Source organism: Ochotona curzoniae, unplaced genomic scaffold (assembly GCF_017591425.1).
Source record: "Ochotona curzoniae isolate NIBS_2020 unplaced genomic scaffold, NIBS_Ocur_1.0 scaffold_3223, whole genome shotgun sequence".
In the NCBI taxonomy this organism is placed as follows: domain Eukaryota; kingdom Metazoa; phylum Chordata; class Mammalia; order Lagomorpha; family Ochotonidae; genus Ochotona; species Ochotona curzoniae.
The window spans coordinates 13,406,833-13,427,620 of NW_024467108.1; the positions used below are offsets into that span (position 1 = coordinate 13,406,833).

Sequence of the window (20,788 nt, forward strand, 5' to 3'; positions counted from 1 at the left end):
TTCAAAAAGCAACAGTAACCAGTATAGCGTGGCTCAGGTATAAAGATATCTTAGATCAACAAAATACAAGTTCAGAAATGAAGAATCCTTTTACTGAAGGTTAATGAGAGAAACAATATTCTTTCCATAAAATGGTTCTTGGAGAGCTGAATATCCATACAAAAGAATGACTTTATACCTCCATACATCATACCACATACAAAAACTGAATTCTAAATAAATCAAACACATAACTATATGAGCTAAAGTTACAAAATTCTTAAAACATGACAGTAAATTTTTGTTACTTTGAAAGTAACCAAAATTCCAAAATCACACTGAAATTATAAACTTGATTATATAATCACAAACTTCTTATTCACTCACAATTATTATTTTACATTTTAATCTTTTCATTAGACGCAAACAAAACTTAACTCACCCTCGCTTCACTTTTGTGAAATCAAATGCAACTTGTCTATATGAAACTGCTTTTTCATTTAAGTATCTACTATATCTCCTAATAAACGTAGACATATCATACCCTGTAAGAAAAGAAAAAAGTTTTCATAAATAATTATATCATAATTTGCCTAGAAAAATAACTTGTTTAATGGTCAAATAATAATACTCCAATTCAATTTAGTGATGCAAATTAAGTTTAGTTAATTAACAATACAAAATAAATTTTTTAAGCTTCCATTTTTAAGATTGGCTATGTCATACGCATTTCGTTTGAAACTGTTTTTTCATAGAAATTCACTAAAATAAGAAATCTATTATATTTATGATCAACATTTATAATCTTTATTCATCATGACTTGAAAGCACTTGTTCTCCTACCCAACCTGGTAACATAGCAACTGAAATTTAAATCCCCTTCTTCAAACAATCAACTTTATCATTTTTATACAGAGACTCATGAGATTAACTTACAACAAACAAAATTTAAGTGTCAACCTTTTAAAAGAAAAGGTATAGAAAATTACTGCACAGTACAGCAGAAATACCAGTATTCAGGTTTCGTGCATAAAAAATTTAATTATATTAATGTTCCCAATAAAACTTTCTAAATGCATTCTAAGATTTTAGTTCATCAAAATTAAGATCTGGAAACTTCCCCAACATAAAATTTAATTAAAATTATTTAAAAACAACAAAAACCTTGTATATTTACTAATTTCTGCCTCAAGGATGTCTACAAATTCTTGTTCCTTTCCAAAAAATTATCCATCTTATCCTTACTAGCAAATTGACTTGATGAACTCTGCTACTTTAAAAAGACAATACCAAACAACAATCTATCTTCCACCATCCCAAAAAAAGATAAAGCAACTGGATTTCACAAATCACTACTTAAACTGAGCTCTAGAGCTGTGGCTCACACTTATCACTTTCCACACTTTTTCTGCCTTTAATATGGTGAACTATAACTCTTATTACAATGCATGTTAACAGTGGATACTAGATTATTAGTTTACCAAAATCTTTCAAGTATTCAATCCAGTCTAAGTGACACTTCCAACTACAAATTAAAAAAAAAAAAAGGCATTGAACTGGACTAGACAGCCCCTAACCCCAAACGCAGTTGTTTACTCAATTCCATTGATTTTACCTCCACAAGAACCACAGTTCAGGCCCTCATTAACTCTCCACTAGATGACCAGAGCGATGACTGGAACAGTCTCAACATCTTCAAGACTTGGTCCACTCTGTTCCAACCTGACTGAGCAATGATACTTTCTTTATAAGACATACTTCCCTCTCCCCTCATCCCTCAACTCAGAAAACCAGCGATAGCTTCCCATTATGAACTCCATCAAAATTTTCTGTGCCTGATTTTGGCTCTGAGCAGCTTCCTGAAAGCTATTTGACAGTACATGTTCTCCAATATACCTTCCACACATTCTATTCACATTGCTTCACTCTCTAAGTTTTAAATATTCCAAGCACTTCTACATCCACACACATCTGTGTATCTGTACTGAAACCAACTCACCTTCTTCATCCATCTCTCAAACCTCATCCCTCAAACTGTCTTCTCTAAAGACAGTTCACAGATTGAGCCTCACTTAATAATTCCAGTTGTTTGGTATGTCACTCTTGAATTTCTCTCCAGAGCTACAATTCTAAACCACTAACAGTGTAGTTCAGGAACTAATACAACACAGAGCATCCATCAATATAGAAAGTGCTACAGCCAGACTATAGCAATTTCAAGTTACTAATTTAAAGTAAAAATTTTAAAAAGTAGTATCAAAAAGCAATTCATCTTAATAATGCCACACACACACCTTAATTACTACAAATTCTTCCCAAGTCATTTCTTGAAGCATAAAGTGATATTACAACAGTAACAATAAAAGCAAATACAGAGTGCATTTTGTGTACCAGACACTAAACAGGTATTGATTATGTTAATAAGCTTCATTACAATTCTATTGGGAAGATACTTTCATTGCTCCTAATGTTACCAGTGTAGAGAGGTGCAGGAAAGTACTCAAGCTCATATAGCAACACAACTTTTCTTTCCTGCAATTATCACTAAAATGCAAGGTTTAAAACAGCATAGTCTAAAAGACAAGAATTTAATTATACAGTAACCACTTGGTGACATTAATCTTGTTTTTTTAATTAGTTGTTTTTACCTTGCAATCCACTTTTATCCAAAAAATTGCTTAAGTTAAACAACGTGTTTCTTGAAGCCAAATACTGAATGAAGCGCTGGGAGCAAAAAAAAAAAAAAAATTAGTTCAAAATAAGGTACATGCCATATCATAAACTTGATTGAATTTGAAAGCTAGGATGAAAACTTTATGGTTAATTCATTCTTGGTCTACCTAGTTTAAACTTCTCACCTTCACTCTTTTCGTAACTAGTTATCAAACCTATAACCAATATAGACTTTTTTGTTAGCATTATAAGAATTATAATGCCTATAGCTACAACTATTAATGACATAATAAAAGGAAACAGACATTTTTAAACTAGTATCAGCAATTTTGTTTTTACTGTAACTGTTAAGGACTAGAACAAATCATATTAAGATGTTAGCTGTATTTGAAACAGTGACCTATACCTGGCACCCCAAACTTTGCAACTTAAAAAAGTTCTAATTATGTAAGAGACCAATGTTAAAGAAAATCTCTTACCCAAAGCCTAGATCAAATACACTAACATATGCACTTCAGATTACGTTAAAACTCAAAACATTACAGACTGCAATGAAGGCACACATACCTTCAATATTATTTCCATTCCTCCTCCTACAAAGCTGATAAATTATTTTGAAGCAGAAAACTATATGTAATTTTGCTTTCTACTTTAAACACACATTCTATACTATTTTACAACATGCTTTTCAACTCAGCTTCTTCCCAAGTTATTCGTTTTAAATAATGTTCTAGAATTCCATTGAACTAACATACCATTATGTATCCATATCTTAAGGATATTTTAGGTATATGCCAAAACTCTCATTAATATTAACAATGTTGTACTAAGTTTTTCATACTTGAGCTCCAGGTACAAGTATATAAAAGTTCCTTAAGACATACACTTAGGGTTCAATTAAGTCAGCACATATGTAGATATTCATATTCTCGAAGTACTGCCAAAATACTCTCCTGACATTACCTTTACATACAGCATCTAGAACAGTTAAAGAAATGCTTCAACTTCACTTTCCCTTAGGCGTCCCTGTTATTTCTATTTACTACGTGCATGCCAAGGATTACTATCGATGAGGATGCCTACCATCCCTTGACTTCATTTTACTCACCTAAGATCACTCACAATCAACAAAATTCTAGCACCATTTCATTATTATCCTGCAACAATTTGTTTCAAAAGGACAGAAAGCAAAATTGTATATTATTAGACTGTGATTTTTGTTTGTTTTGATAATAGTCTCCTGGGAATGAATCTAAATGTCTTAGCCATTTCCATGATAGTGAACCTAAGGTTGTTATCATTTTATTATCTTCATAGTTTTCATCTGCAGATACATGGCTTTGACTAAGTTAATTCTGTTTCCAGCAGCATCCAAAATATTGAACTTGGTATCAAGCACCACACCATCTGGCAAATAAACTTTCCCAATTTTCATCTGGGGCCATAAGAGATAGCTTGGACATCATCCTAAACCTATCCCTTAAAGAGCAGCAAAATTTTCATTTATGTTTAAACTGCTACATTTACTTTCTCTATACTTCTACATGTCAGAAATTTTTTCATAATATATATATATAGTTGATATTTCCACAAGTATCACTGTATCCATGCATGACTCTACAGTTTTGATTTTCACCTGACTACATTTTCATTAATCACCTACAACTTTTCATGCTATAGCAGTGTCTTGCTCAATTCTACTCGTCCATTAATGTGTTATATTATTTATGAGTAAATCAAAGCTCAGAGAATTGACTCACGCAATCACCCCGTTTGTAAAAGAATCTGATATAGCCACCTGATGTCAAGGCTCTGGGACATGACCCATTCAGTTTCATTATTTTGTGATTTTTTTCTGTGATCAAATTTCTCAACCTTAGCACTGCTGACACTTTGGTGTTGGGGGCAGTCCTAGGCACATCCCCATTCCCACCCTGATTGAGGATTACAGTTCTTTGGTATTCCCCCATCTACCAATGGGAAAACCCAGAAATGGAAAACCTGAGTGTTGCACAAACTGCTGTAAAAATGAGCAGAGCAAGATATTCACATTAGCACTTAAAAGAAACTCCAGAAGCTTATCTGTAAAAGAGACTGAATGTGAAGACCCTGGCATCCCTGGGCTTGGTGCTCAGCTCTGGCTCCTGACTCCAGGTTCCTGCCAATGCAAATGCTGAGAAACAATGGTGATGGCTCAGGCAGGAAGATTCCTGCTATACAACAAGCAGGAGTTCAGCCCAGGGGGTGAACTTATTTGTAATTTTACAAAAATCACAAAGTTAAGCTACTAGGTCAAACATGGAGAATAATGATATTCTCTAAACAGAAAATTGCAAAAGCTTGTATACCTTACTACAGCCTTTTGAGCATTAAAGGCTTCAGACCTCTGCTATAGAAGGCATTTATTCCTCAGGCAGTATTTATTAGCAAAACTCTACCCTAGTCCTCAACTTCATAGCCTTAAATCAGCAAAGTGTTTTCAAAGACAACTATATAACAGTAGAGAGCCATCTGACTGGCTTATGGAAAAAAGGCCAAGTGGATATGGACCCATTAAGTCAGCTATGGACAAGGCCTAAGAAGACTAGAGCTTACACAGCACACTTGCCGTCATTATCCTTGCTTGTTGGTCCCATTATTGAAATCCTCTGCTTTGACCCATTTTCCACTTTCTAGTTTGTTTCTAGCCTTGTTTCCTCAAACTGCAGAAATTCTATTTCACTACAGTACAATTATATATTTTATACTGTAATCATAAAATTACGTAACATAACCATTAGATTATATGCAATTAAATCTGCCATTCTGTGTATCCAGTTGTAAAAGCTATTTTTCAAATACTAGTGACAAAAGCAGGCTAAGTAATAATCACAACCAAATATTCATTAATCAACAATGCTGCTTACCTCATTTCCATATACCATCAGATGATGAGTTGTAATAAGAGACTTGAAGACCACCACCCAACTACTGTTAGTAGTTCTTTCAAATAAACTGTCTGCCAATTGTGGGATGTTAACATTCATCTCATTTGTGCACTGTATTAAGTCTGAAATAATAGAAAAATATTTAAAAATTAATTTCACCTTGGCTTTAACTGTTAACACCAGATTTGCATGCTAACAGGTGGAAAATCATTCAAAGTAGAATTATAATCATTTGGGAGTTAAATATCTTTCAGGCAAGTTGTCACTATCCAAATAAGTAGGGTATTTTCTGATTAGGATTACATAAATGCTCAATAACACCAGAAAAAAAATTAAATTCCTCAGAATATAATTTACCTTGCATGTTTTAAAGAAAGCAAACATACATACACACACACACACATACACACAAAACATACATGAACAAAAGTTAAATTACATTTACTAACATTTCCCCAAGGAGCCAGCACTGTGGCAAAGTGGATTCAGCTGCCCTTTGATACCAGCATACGAGCTCTGGTTTCTCCACTTGTGACCCAGCCCTCTGCCAATGCTCCTTGGAGAACAGCAGAATATAGGCCAAGTGTCTGAGTTCCTGCCACTCATGTTTAAGACTCAGAGGTCCAGGCTCCTGGCTTTGACCTAGCTCAACTCTGGCATTCATTAGAAGCCATTTATTTGGAGAATGAATCATGGGTTGCAAGATCTTTCTCTAATTCTCTTTCAAACAAAAAAGTACACCTTTATTAATACTACCCCTAGAGTGCTGTATTTGCACTAATACAAAGATAACAGAGTCGGTGACGGGGCAGGAGCTCTGTTTATATTAAACATTTCTCATTTTTCTCTCTCCTTAGTCTTGATGACGATCTCAGGCTTCAGGCAGCTAACCAATACTGATGATAATCAAAACTGAAAGTGGATTGAAGTTTTCCACTGCATAAAATTTCAAATCACAAATGACTCAAAAACTTTATTACTCAATATTCTTCCAAGAAATGTTACTTTTACATTTCAAACTGAAAAGGAGGACTAAGAAATACTCTGTTTCAGCATCAAAATTAAGTTCTTAATGAACCTCAGAGCTTTACCTTAAATCTGCTTATGACATATACTTGGCAAATTCAATGAACACAAGCTATAACCAAATTAAAAAATAGAAAGGAAGCCTAAAAAAGAGTTTACTTTCAAATGTATATACAATATAATGTGTAAAATGTTATAAGAAAAATCAAAGCTCTTCATGACCCAGCTATTTGTTCTCAGTACACTACGAATTCAAATAACCAAACTTGGCCTTGATTGGGGTTGCAAGAAGCAACAATGCAACTTTGAACATTTATCTGCTTCTAATCTTTCAAAATGCACGCTTTAGCAGGTCTAATTATTAAACAAAGCAGCTACATTCAGAGAAACAGTTACCCTTACAAATTATGTTTAAAAATAAAATAATAATAATAATAATAAAAAGCCCAACAAAGTGTTCATGGAACAGCATCAAGATACACGTACTTTCACAATTTGGGCTACCTACAACAAAAATTAAATAGCAAATTCACTTGGTTGTTCATGATTAAATTTCACCTAGTGAATAAACAAACAAAAAAAAATCATCTCTATCTTGTCTGAATCTTCATAGTATTTTATAACTGTTCTGTGGTACTGAACATTATATTTGTCTTGCTCCTAATAGAATCAGTCTACGGAAAGCAAGACCTATCTATGTCTTGCTCATTTTTTATCCTTTAATTAAAAATAAAATATATTAAGCAAAATATATTTCAAATCCTTTAAATATTTAAACTAAAGCATAAAATTAAAAACCATAATAGTCAAATTCCAAATTTGATTATAAAACACTATCTTCCTAGCTTCTATCCCTCCCAATTTCATAGTCCTGCATTTTTTCTATTTCTAGTTTCTTACAGAAACTATCTTAATAACCTATTCAGTTCTTAAACACAGTAGCTACTTCTTTATAATGAAATCATGAGTAATTTTATTCCTTGAAATCTGATTCTTAGTTTACAAAATCCAACCTATCACAAAATGTATTGCAATACTTCCCAAAGATATTCCTACCCTATATATGCCAATACAGAAGGAATTCCAAAAAGTATATGCAAAATGTATATTATAAAAGCATAATGCAGATTTCAAATTTCTTGCACCAAATAATGCTCATCCAATAATTCAACACTGTCATTAACTTTTTGAAATGCCTTGTATATATATTCCTCAAGATACTATCAGGAACCAAGTCCTTCTGATTCTATGCCTATCACGCTAGCAAGCCTATTTTTTCTTCCCTATACAAAACCAGAGCCAAAGCCAATGTTCACATTCTATTTATCTAACCAGGGCATATGTACCACTTCTACTGGAAGCACAGTAAACCTGGGGAGGGGAATTATCACACTCACAGATTTTACAAGAATTCATAACATTCTTAGAAGAGGGAGAACTGTCCTGCAATGCACAATCAGTACTCCATAATTACTACTATTCTCAATGAATGAGAAACACTGACCTAACTGGTCTCTCATCTGGGATATGATACTTTTGATATGACTTGGGATTTCTTGCACCTGGCACTCCAATAATTCTTTAAATTGGCCACAAAATGATGTCTAACACAATATGACTCTTAATTACTTAACCTCAGCAATGCACCCACTGCTAACACAATGAAAACAATGTATTCCATCATCAATATCCTCCTCCTTGCCTCTTATCCCAACCTAGAAAATATTCCCAGTTTTATGATATACCTTTCTGTTTCATACTTTAATCTTCCCATGTTCAGTTTGCAAAGCACTTCCTCAGTGAAATTTTACCCTTCACAGTCCCTGAAACTGGCATATAATTCTGAATAATAGAATCAGTCTCCTATATCATAATTATGTACTCCCAAACCAATCTCCTCTACTTGAGACAACTTAAAGGTTAACATTTTTCCATATTTTGAATTACAGAAGCAAAGACTAGAACTAAACTGTCAGATATTGTCTGTCCTAAAAACAAGAACACAGATTTCAGTTTTAACAGCTACAATATTTTCTGTATAGCATGTGAATTTATATAGTTCTTTACGTTACAGAATGTGTTCCTATACATATGCAGAAAATCATATGCTATTGCACACATACTATATTCTCTTTATAATCTGTTTTCCCCTGTTGCATGATTTGTTTTACCACTGACATCTACATTGCAAAGCTTCCTAGACGCCAAGTACTATTACCTCAAGTGCTTGACACTGCTCTTCTATTTGCCTGAAATCCTCTTCTAGAAGCCTAAACTGGTTGCTCCCTCACCTTTTTTCTAAAATCTACTGATGAAATATCACTTTACTAGATAAACTTACAGGAATGCTTATACAAAATAAAGCCACAGAGCATTCTCCTGTTTCAGATGCATTTGATTTTTCCCTTAGTTCGTGGACATTAATTTTAGTATGAATAAACATACTTACATGATATCAAAATGGTCTGAGAGTATTTTTTTAATTAATTAAGGATTTTTAATCAAAATTATTTGAAATTCATGTTGTTTTTCTTCTTAATATGCATTTTCCACTGAACTTTCTAAGGATCCTGGTTTCTTATATAAGCTAAATCAAAACTGTACAACTAGGCCACTTGTTTTCCCCTAGGGCTAGAAAGCAAGCTTGAGACCAATATATTGACTACTTTCAAATTTCAAGCTAAAGAAGAGCTGATAAATGAAACTTTTAATTGTGATGCTAGTCTTAAAATATGTAGGCTTTTAAAAATGACCCCATAAAAGTAAAGGGTAACTTCAGAAGCTAAAAAATACCATCTCACATCTAATAAAAAGGAAAAAAGAATTTATACTGAAATTAGGAGTAAGAATAGATCAAATACAAGTACTATGAGGGGAGGAAGGACAATTGAATAGTTACACAAACTCTGCTACATATATTTCTTCAACATATTTTTTCTGTTCAATGTTGTAAGTTAAAAATTTTTTCCAGTAACTCAGGAAGGTAAATGTTATAACCAAAACAAGCCACCCAAGTAAGTATCAATTATCACAGGAATCACAATAGCTAATGTCTTACTCTCAATCAAAAAAATAATAATAATAAAATAAAATAAAATACTGATTCTTAAAAGGCAAAAACTCCATAACAAAATTCCCCCACCAATCAAAAAAGTTTTAACATGTACAACTCACATTTTTCTTCTGCTTATCCTGAGAATATAAACTCTAGGGTACCTTGCTAAACATTATTAACAATGCCTAAATCCCACATTAATACACAGCATGTAGTTTCTTTCTTTAGGTAAAATGAAAATGAAAATTAAAGACAAGAAGAAAATAGTCTTACTACAAATATAAAAAGCACTTTCAAACAGAGAAAGGAAAAAGAATAAATGTAGCCATCAAACAAATATGTTCTTCCAACAATATCTAAGGCAGAAAAGCAGATATTACTTGTACTACATAAGATTCTTCACCACAAATAAGATCGCAGAAGCTCATTACTAAGTGACAGATCTATTATAAAAAGGATTTTTATAAACATAAAGCATACTTTAAAATAGATACCAAGTAAATTCCCTATCCAGTTTAACATAATAATCCTAGTGAATTAAAAACAGGAAAACTAGTGAAATGCAAAACTGCATCTTTGTATTGAAAATAAACGTTTCAAAACAGTACAAAAATCATAAGGCAAATGGTAACAGACTGCTCTATTAATTGCAAAGCCCTATTCCCAATGCAGGCAAGCAGCCTACACAGAGCTCCCCAGGCTGAAGGTTCATCAGGTGCAGCACTTAGAGCAGGACATCGCGGGACTCACTTCTACAGCCAGCATGCCATTAGAAGGCAGAAGTCTCAAGCTCCTGCTTAAAGAGGCACTTCCACAAGTCTTTATCAAAATGATGTTCATACTCCATAAGATTTTCCAATAAATTAGCTTGAACAATATATCATAATCAACTGAGCCAAATGTTAGAAAGTCATTCTGAAAGACAGAATTTTTTAACTGACCTCAATACCTAGATAAACGGAGATAAACAAACTGAAAGGCAAATTAACTGTTAACAAAATGCTACTTTACTCAGATTTGACACTTTTCCTGGGGGAAATACAAATTAAAAAAAATCAAGAAGAAACTAAAGATGAAAAAACAGCTTCTTTATAAAAAAAAAAAAAGAACAAAAAAAATGATTTGTCTGTCTATTTACTTCTAAAGCAGGATGATAAAAAATCTGGGGGGAGTCAGAAGACAAGATTTTTTTGAACCTTCCACATGGGTGGCAGGGACCAGTCACTTGGGCCATCTGCTGCTTTCCCAGGCCATTAGCAGAGAGCTGGATACAAAATGCAACATCCAGGACTGGAACAGGAGTTCATATAGAATTCCAGTATTGGGCCCGGCGCGGTGGTGCAAGTGGTTAAGGTCCTCGCCTTGCCCACCCGGGATCCCATATGGGCGCCGGTTCTATCCCAGCAGCCCCATTTTCCTTCCAGCCCCCTGCCTGTGGCCCGGGAAAGCAGCAGAGGACAGCCCAAAGCTTTGGGACCCTGCACCCACGTGGGAGACTCTGAAGAGGCTCCTGGCTTCGGATCGGCATAGCATCGGCCATTGCACTCACTTGGGGAGTGAATCATCGGACGGAAGATCTTCCTCTCTGTCTCTCCTCTCTGTATATCCACCTTTCCAAATAAAAAAATAATAAAAATAAATCCTTAAAAAAAAAAAAAGAATTCCAGTATTGCAGGTGGCAGCTTTACACAACGGGCCACAGCAACAGCCCTAGCTTCCAAATATTTTGGCATAAAGTATCACAATCATTTTGCTTCCACACAGCAAAAATGCTGAAAAATTTGGAAAAAAGTCTGGTTGAGATCAGAACAAAAAAAGTATGCACATACACACACATTCTCCTGTTAAATACTAAATGCATGAAAAATATAATGACTTTGTTCTTACTTCAAAAAACAATTCAAATTAAGCAGTAATTGTAGGGCCTGGCGCAATAGCATAGTGGTTAAAGTCCTTGCCTTGAACACACAGGGATCCCACATGGGCGCCGGTTCTAATCCTGGTGGCCCTGCTTCCCATCCAGCTCCCTGCCTGTGGCCTGGGAATGCACTGGAGGACTTGGGAGACCAAGAGGAAGCTCCTGGCTTCAGATTGGCTCAGCTCCAACCATTGCAGCCACTTGGGGAGTGAACCATCAGATGGAAGATCTTCCTCTCTGTCTCTCCTCTTCTCTCTGTATATCTACCTTTCCAATAAAAATAAATAAATCTTTAAAAAACAAAACAAAACAAAACAAAAAATCTATTGTAGGGCCCGGCGCGGCAGCCTAGCGGCTAAAATTCTCACGTGCCAGGATCCCTGGTTGAGTCCTGGTTCTAATCCCAGCAGGCTCGCTTCCCATCCAGTTCCCTGCTTATGGCCTGGGAAAGCAGCAGAGGATAGCCCAAAGCCTTGGGACCCTGCACCTGCATGGAGACCTGGAAGAAGCTCCTGACTTTGGATCAGTTCAGCTCTGAGCGTTGCAGCCACTTGGGGGATATATCATTGGATGGAAGAACTTTCTCTCTTCTTTCCTCTTCTCTATACATCTGACCTTCTAATAAAAATAAAATAAATCTTTAACAAAAAAGGAAGTAATTGTTAGGGACAGCATTGAAGCCTCCACCTGCAGCAATGGCATCCCAAATGGGTGCCAGTTCATGTCCAGTTCATGTCCCCATCCAGCTCTCTGTTTATGGCCTGAGAAAGCAGCAAAGGATGGCTCAAGTCCTTGGGCCCTTATACCATGTTGGAGACTTGGAATAAGCTCTAGGCTCCTGGTTTTGAATCAGCTCAGCTCCAGCCAATGGTGGCTGGAGTGAACCAGCAGATGCAACATCTCTCTGTAAATCAGCCTTTTAAATAAAAATAAATAGATCCCGGCAAAAAAAGAAGTAACTGTTCAAATATCATCTGTAATATTTGTGGGGTAAGAGATTTTTATAATTCCTACATAAACTAACTAAAAACATGCTACTGTTTCACAGTTTAACAAAAAATCCTATTGTCAAGATATAGTAATCAGCTTCATTTTAAGTCCATCTTTGGAAGTAGAAATGCATACTACATTGTATCCTTACATCTGGATGTTAGGTTCTGTTTCACAGCTATTGTACATCCCCTCAAATGAAAAGTCATAACACAAAATCAACATTAGAAACAACAGTAGAAATTTACAATGCCATGAAGTTAAATAACATGTTACTAGATATGACAGTCTCCATTACACAACTACTATACATCCCCTTGAAAATATTCAATACTTTCCAATATAATCAATATAACTAACCAGTAAACAAAGAATAAGTCAAAATCAATTTGTAAAGAAACTTTATCATTGCTTATTTAGTAATCTTATCTCAGCAAGAACCACTCTTACGTCACACAGCACACATTAACCCCATACAGAAATTAATCCCAGATCTTTTGCTCTATCAGTCAGTGGTAGGATGAACTGCATTCCTTTATTTACGCAAAGAAGTGTGGAAAAGATAGTATAAGAGCCTACGTTGTAACAGCGGAGAAATTGGGCACTATTTCAGAAGTAGGTCAATATTTTCAGTACAAGTCAATTTCTCACCATAAGAAATGACACTTAAGGATCTCTAGGTGGCACATCTTACAGTTAGAACATCTTATTTTAAGTGTTTCCTTTTCTCTGTTACTTTGAACTCTGAACTCTACCTTTCCAATAAAAATAAATCCTTAAACAAACAAAAAACTTTTTATACCAAATAAACTTATCTTCAAAATCCCATTCTTCACAGACTTTCTGTGCCCTCATATTAACCTATTTAATGTATGAATACATTCTAAGAAGCTTCTAAGTGAGACAAATCCACATTCCGACATGCTGCATTTGTGCAATACATTGCACTGGGAACAGCTTTGTACAGTTCAAACTGGCACTGTGTCTCCCATTAATGATACCTTAGAGAGATGAGCTAGGGAACAGGGAATTTCTCTCCTACTAAACTGAGTCTCCTGAAGGTAAGAATATACTCTTTTAAAAAAAGAGGGGGTTGTTTATTTTTACTGGAATGGCAGATTTATAGAGAAGGAGAGAGAGATAGCTCTTCCATCTTTGTTTTTATTTGAAAGACAGATTTGACAGATAAGTCTTCCATCCGCTGCTTCACTCCCCAAGCAGCCATGACAGCCAGAGCTGAGCAGACCTGAAGCCAGAAGCCAGGAGCTTCTTCCAGGTCTCCCATACAGGTGCAGGATCCCAAGGCTTTGGACCATCACCTACTGCTTTCCCAGGCCACAAGCATGGGAAGTGGAACAAGTAGGACTTGAACTGGCACTCATATAGGATCCTGCTTTGAGTAAGATCAGCCACTGAGCAGGGCCCAAGAATACAGTCTTAAATACATTGTGATGATGGTTAATCTCTATGTATAAGACTTAGACGTGCCACTGAGAAGCAAATAATTATTTTGGAAAGGGAAGTAAATTATTCCTGACCACAATGTCATACTCCTTTAAGTCATTCTATATAATTAACACACTTACCACACCTAATTACAGTTACTGGCTTATCTATGTGTCTCCCAATGAGCCTGAGATCATTGAAGGCAGTATTGTATTCTTCTGGCCATAACTAACAGGCTGAAAATATTAAAACCAAAATCCAATGAAATATAACATTATCAGCGAGCTGTAGAAAATAATCTTCAGGTTAGTCTAAGGTTTGGCACAGTTCATAACCTGGAAGAAATGTGTCAGCATTTCTGCATTGCTGGAGAGCAGCAATTTCTTTCTGAAGTTTATCACACCTCATATTCCTTCTCAGTGGGACAGTAAACTGCTTCCACAGAAAGTCTCTACTTAAAAAATAAAACATAAGGCTAGTGTGGCAGCAGAGCAAATTAATCCTCTGCCTGCTAGTGGTCAGATCATATATGTGCACAGGTTCCTGTCCCAATGGTTCCACTTTTGATCCAGCTCTCTGCATATGACCTGGGAGAGCAGTCAAAGATGGCCCCAGGCCTTGGGCGCAGGCTCCCAGGTGAGATGAGGAGGCAGCTCCTGGCTGCCAGCTTCAGATCATCTCAGCTCTAACCACTGCAGCCATTTTGGGGAGTGAACCAGCAAATGAAAGATTTCTCTGCCAAATCTACCTTGCAAATAAAACTTAGCAAAAAGAAAAAACAGATAAAACACAGAGTAATTCCTGGCAAAGATCTTTTTTTGTAACAGAGGGAAGCAGGGGAACTGAAAAGATAACACCTGGAGAAACATGAATTTATAAGCTGCTGGGCACACAAAATGAACATCTAAGATACATAATACTAACACCTGGCTAAAATTTAGCCTAATATATCACAGCTTAACACAGGCCAAATGTGTTGAACTGTCCAAACTTTAATTTTAAATTAAAAATTGCTTTAATGGACTCATTATATAATTGCTTTAGGGTTTTAATCAGCACACAAAGAATTTTTCCCAGATCAATCAAAACTATTATGTTTTTTAATAATCAGTCCAAAATGAAAAAAGAAAGCAGGTTTTAAATCTTGAAAATTTGGACCCAGCATCATGGCTCAATTGGCCAATCCTTCACCTCCAATGCCAGGATGGCTTATGCGCCCTGGTTTGCATCCCAGCTGCTCCACTTCCCATCCAGCTCCCTGCTTGTGGCCTGGGGAAACAGAAGATGGCTCAAAGCCTTACAACCCTGTACCGGTGTGGGAGACCTTCAGTAAGAAGCTCCTGGCTTCAGATTGGCTCAGCTCTGGCTGTTGTGGCGACTTGGGAAGTGAACCAGCCGATGGAAGATATTTCTTTCTTGTCTCCATAAATCTGACTTTCCAATAACATTTTTTAAATCTTTAAAAATGTAAATAAATCATGAAAATCCTCCAGAGCAAATACATTCCTCAAATATTCTCAAAATTCCTTGCCAGTGACTAATATTTCAAGTGAAAGTCATTTACTACCTCCTACCAGTATAAAAATGTTGTAAACCCAACCTAAAGATCCAGAACTTCTCATTGGTGTTCTGTGTACTCTGCATTCTTATCACTAGATGGCAGACAATTGAGTTCAGATTCAATCTTATAAACAATTGCCTCAATTTTGAGACTGTCTAGGATTTTGTGTAGTATTCTCAAAAGTGTTGGTTTCCAAAACTACGTACCATCATCCCATCCCAGGTTGATCATAGGGATGAGGAAGGCAATGATTGGTAAATATCATCATTAAGATTTTCTATTAAGGGTGCTGGAACCACGGCATGGTCAGTTAAAACTCAGCCTCTTGTGCCAGGCATCCCACACAGGCACCAGTTTGTGTTCCCACTGCTCCACTTTCAGGCTTATGACTTCAGACTGGCCGATCTCTGCTGCGGCCATCTGGGTGTGTACCAGCAGAAAATCAGTGTCTGTCTGTCTGTCTCTCTCTCTCTCTCTCTCTCTCTCTCTCTCTCTCTCTCTTTCTCCTGTTTCAACCCCTCTCCACTGCCCCTCCTCTCTTTGCCAATCAGCCTTAAAAAATACTTTAATGTATCAGAAAGCAACAAAAAACTATGTAATAGGAAGCAAATGAAAGCAATAGAAGATGCAAATATTAAAAAACAACATTGATGGTACAAACACAAGTTATTATCTGAAGATTCAAAGTTTTAAAATTACAGTACCACCTATAGGAAAGAAAACATACAAGCATCAAACAACTTAGGATCAAATACTGAAACTACAAAGCTCTTTGTACTACATCCTAAGAATTAACTAATAATTAGTCCAGTTAAGGAGTTACAATCAGTGTTCATATAAACAATCTAATATGAAGCCAAAATAAATTAAAAACCACAAAACCTGACTTATTAAGCAAAATAAAAGGTCAATTTTCCTCTACCAAAGGGGTAAGCAGAATACTCCAAAAAACAAGGAGGGGTGGGGTGAGAACAGAAAAAACAAAGAATTCTTTCATCCTAACAATACCAGGAAAAGGGAACCAAAGCTTGAGAAACTCTGCAAACTCAGATCAGCATACTGTTAATGGGAAGAAAAAATTATCTATAGAGTTTTTCTGGAACAGTCCTGGTTTACATCTATCGTTCCAGTATCCCATTGAGAAACCAATACCTATATACTATTTAAATTAGAAAAAACAAAAGATTTTTTTATTGCAAATTCAGATTTACAGAAAGGAGACAGAGGCAGACCTTTCATCCATGAAGTCCATTCCATGTCCACAATGCAATCAGACCACTGAAAATCTTTATAGTTCACCTTGTAGAAGCTTTACAAAATTCAGCAGGACAAATTAGAAATCGCTTTTATTTTACAAATATTCACTACATTCTACAATATGCCAAACAATGTCCAGGAGTTAGGAATATGCAACAGTGCACAGAAAGCTCCTGCCAATATGGAGTTTGACTAGTGAACAGAAACAACAAACAAGCCAATATATGCCAACAGACAAGGATCTGTTTACCACTTAGGAAACTGATGAGGGTATGAGGGGGAGGAGGATTCTATTTCCACTTGATAATCAGAGAAAGAGTCCTAGAGATAAAGAATCTTTCAGAATTAAGGCAATAATGTTCTGGAGGACCATGGATCTGATCGCATCAAATACCACATTCCACACAACGCAGACGCATGGAGGCATCTCACTCATCCAATATACCACAGGTCTGCTTCCCCCTTTGTCAAGCCAAAGTTACACTGAACAGAATCTTCTCATTTTTATTTTGCAAAACCTCTCAATGATTCACTCCACATTTCACAATTAAAACAATCTGGTAACCTTGAATGAGTCAGCAATACACCACTTACTACACTTCATTGAGATGTAGTAATAAATTCTGATAGAATACCTACGGCAAACAAGCATCAAAAGATCCCTGCAACTTACAGAGTTAACCAGTGAAAGTTACTTGTGAAAACCCTTTTTTCAAACTGTTAAGGTCAATAACTACAGACAATTAAACACAAGATTAGGCCTCTTAGACCAAAGCTAAACCACCATTCACTTCAGTGACACTAATTAGCTCGATTTCAATTAACATATTAAAAAATCAGAAATGCTAATATTTAATTTTACAACATGCTTGCTTAAGACAATACACTTTGGGATGTTTTATAAGCTTCCAAGTACTATTATTTTTACTTAGAACCTCCTTTTATTGATGTCTTCTCTCATTTGAGTAAATCACTCCTCTACAACTTCTAATTCAAGTATATGACACTATCACAAATCCAATGATTACAACAAAACCTCTAAAGTCTCATTTTTTCTTCAAAGGGAAGTGTTATTTCTCAATAAATTATTCAGTTTGTTGTAGCAGCAAACAGAGACAATTCCACATGACACACACAAAAATTAACTCTAAACCTGATCAATCCTGAATGTTAAGAACTAAAACAAATTTTTAAAAGAAAAAAAAACTGCATAATCTTGGTGGAATAGTCAGTGGTTTCTTAGACTTGACATTAAAAATAACCAAGAAAAATGAAATAGCATTTAATAAAATTATAAACTTTTATATGTCACAGATCATCCAGAAAGTAAAGAAATGCCATAGAACGAAAAAATAAATACCAAACTGTATAACATGTAGGGATCTAGTATTCAAAATATGTAAACTATAATATTCATCTAGTACCCACAATATTAAAAAAAAAAAGCCAAATTAACAAACAGGGCATGGCACAATGGCTCAATTGGTTAATGCCCCCTTTAAGCACCAGGATCCACATGGGCACCAGCTTTTATCTCAGCTTTTCCACTTCTCATCCAACTCCATAACTGTGGCCTGGGAAAACAGCTGAAAATTCTCCCAAAGCCCTGGGACCTGCACCAGGATGAGATACCCAAAAGAAGCTTCTAGCTCCTGGTTTTGGATCAGCTCAGCTCCAGTTGTTGCAGTCACTTGGGGAGTGAACCAGAGAATGGAAGATCTTCCTGACTCTCCTTGTCTGTTAATCTCCATTCACCCAGATATTGCTGTCAACATTTGGTTGGGTTAGTTGTCCAATTTGTTCTGTCCTCTTTCCTCTGCTATTGTACCAGATGTCTTCTGAAGGCCCCAATGGGTTGTCATATCCTCCATATGCATCTGGACCAGCCGTCCACGATGGAGGCCCAGCTCTGACATGAACACCACAGATCTTGGATGTGAGATCCCAGGCCAACACACGCACCCACCTGTGCGCCATTGCCAGACCACTGGAAGCCCATGCACCAAATCCACAGAAACATGCCTCTGGGCAGTCAGTGAGCTTCCCCCTGGTGTCACTGGAGGACCCTGCAGGCCCTCCATCCCCAGGGCTCATGGACCTGGTACCCACCGCACAGGTGGGTCCACAAACCCAGACGAGGTACCCTGTGGGGCTATGACAATAACATGTTTATGGAAATAGTATGAGTTACAAAGATTACAATCACTCAGTATTCACTGAATACCCTACAGGGTTCCTAGCTAGGCATTTTGGTAAGAGATATAGAATAGTACAGAAAAGTTCCTATCTTATACACAAAATACAAAGTCAAAACTCTATACAGACTGACACTAGCAGTTTAAAAAATATATAAGCTCTGTAACTGGTGATATTAGACTGAGGATTTAGCCAACTGAAGAACTGCACAGGGCCCATAACCCGTTAAAAAAAAAAGTCCTCTATCATTAAAATTGAACAAATGAGCAAAAAAAAAAAAAAATCTATATATATATATATATACATATATAAATATATGGTAAAACATGACAGGTATATTCTACACCAAAATTAACTCAAAATAGATCGCAGACCAAAATGTAAAATGTAAAAGTGCAAAGTGCTTGGAATATAGGAGAAAATATGCTTTAGTGATGTCAGGGAAGTTAGAACTCACATGCTGGACTTTACTGAAGTTAAAATTTTGCTGCTCTACGTAAAATACCTTCCAGGTAACAGAAAAAACTCCACAGACTGGGAGAAAATATTTGCAAATACATTATTTGGCAATTATCTGTTATTCAAAATATGAGGAATTTCTAAAACCCAAAATAAGAAAACAGAGCCTGACTTTTAAAATGGGCTAAAGACTTAAACACTTACCTAACACAAGAAAACATACAAATGATCAGTAACCACATCAGAAAAATGCTGATTTTAAAACTGAGGTGCAGTGGGTTAGAATTGCTATTAAGGCACTGTTTGGGACACCACATCCTTTAGAATGCCTGGTTGGATCCAGCTACTTCACTCAAGACTCAATTTTCCACTGACACACATACCCTAGAAGGCACCAGATGATGGATCAAAATTTAGGGGCCCTACCTTTTATGTGGGAGACTGGGATGGAGTTCCGTCATCCATAAGCAACAGAAGGTTTCGCTCTCTCATAAAATGAAATTTTACGAAAGGGATACCACTAATAAAACACACATGCATACACACACAAACACCCTCTACAAATCTACTGGAATGGTCAAAATCCCAAACACCAACAATACTGAACATTGGGCAAGGATGTGAATAGGAACTCTTATCCCTTACTAGTCTTACTAGTAGGAATGAAAAACTGTATAGCTGCTTTTGTTGGAAGACATTTTGGGAATTTTTCACAAAATTAAACACATTTTTACCATACTATCCAGCAACTGTCACCCTTGGTATTTACACAATTAAATTAAAATTTATAGCCTACAGAAACACAGTTGTCTGAAGCAGCTTTCCTAATTGCCAAAGCTTGGAAGCGACCAAGATGTCTTTTGGGAAGTTAAATGACAAACTAGTATGTTCACACATTGGGTTATATATAACATTAAAATGAAATGAGCTAGCAAGTCATAAAAAGACAGAGGAAACTTAAATACTTCTTATTACTAAGTGAAAGAAGCCATTATGAAACAGCTACATAATTTGTGATTCTATCTGTAATGTGAAAAGACTATACAATATATGGTGCCAACTATATGACATTCTGGAAGAAGGAAAGCAATGTAAAGAAATGAAAAGATCAGTGGCTGTCAGAGGCTTAAAGTAGAGATAAAAAGGCAAAGCACAAACTATTATCAGGGCAGTCAGCCCACTTTGTATAACACCAAAATGGTGAATGTATGTCACACATTTGTCCAAACCCATAAATGTGCAGCAGAACAAAAGAGAATATTAAGGTGAACCTTGGCCTTTTTAATGATGATTATGACAAT

At 36.0% G+C, this 20,788-nt stretch overlaps 1 protein-coding gene across 26 annotated transcripts in view; it reads right to left on the reverse strand.

Moving 5' to 3' along the window:
* The window catches only part of PICALM (phosphatidylinositol binding clathrin assembly protein), a 125,179-nt gene that overhangs the window by 95,631 nt on the left and 8,760 nt on the right, over positions 1-20,788 (reverse strand). For 23 of the 26 annotated variants that reach the window (XM_040964140.1, XM_040964138.1, XM_040964154.1 and 20 more), the window contains exons 2-4: positions 5,559-5,701; positions 2,628-2,703; positions 422-524 (exon numbers count right to left, since the gene is read on the reverse strand). In XM_040964140.1, the coding sequence (XP_040820074.1) occupies positions 422-524; positions 2,628-2,703; positions 5,559-5,701 (322 nt within the window). Of the gene's footprint in view, positions 1-421; positions 525-1,594; positions 1,706-2,627; positions 2,706-5,558; positions 5,702-20,399; positions 20,411-20,788 lie in introns of those variants that run through there. The other 3 variants (XM_040964146.1, XM_040964156.1, XM_040964155.1) reach the window with 3 other exon arrangements.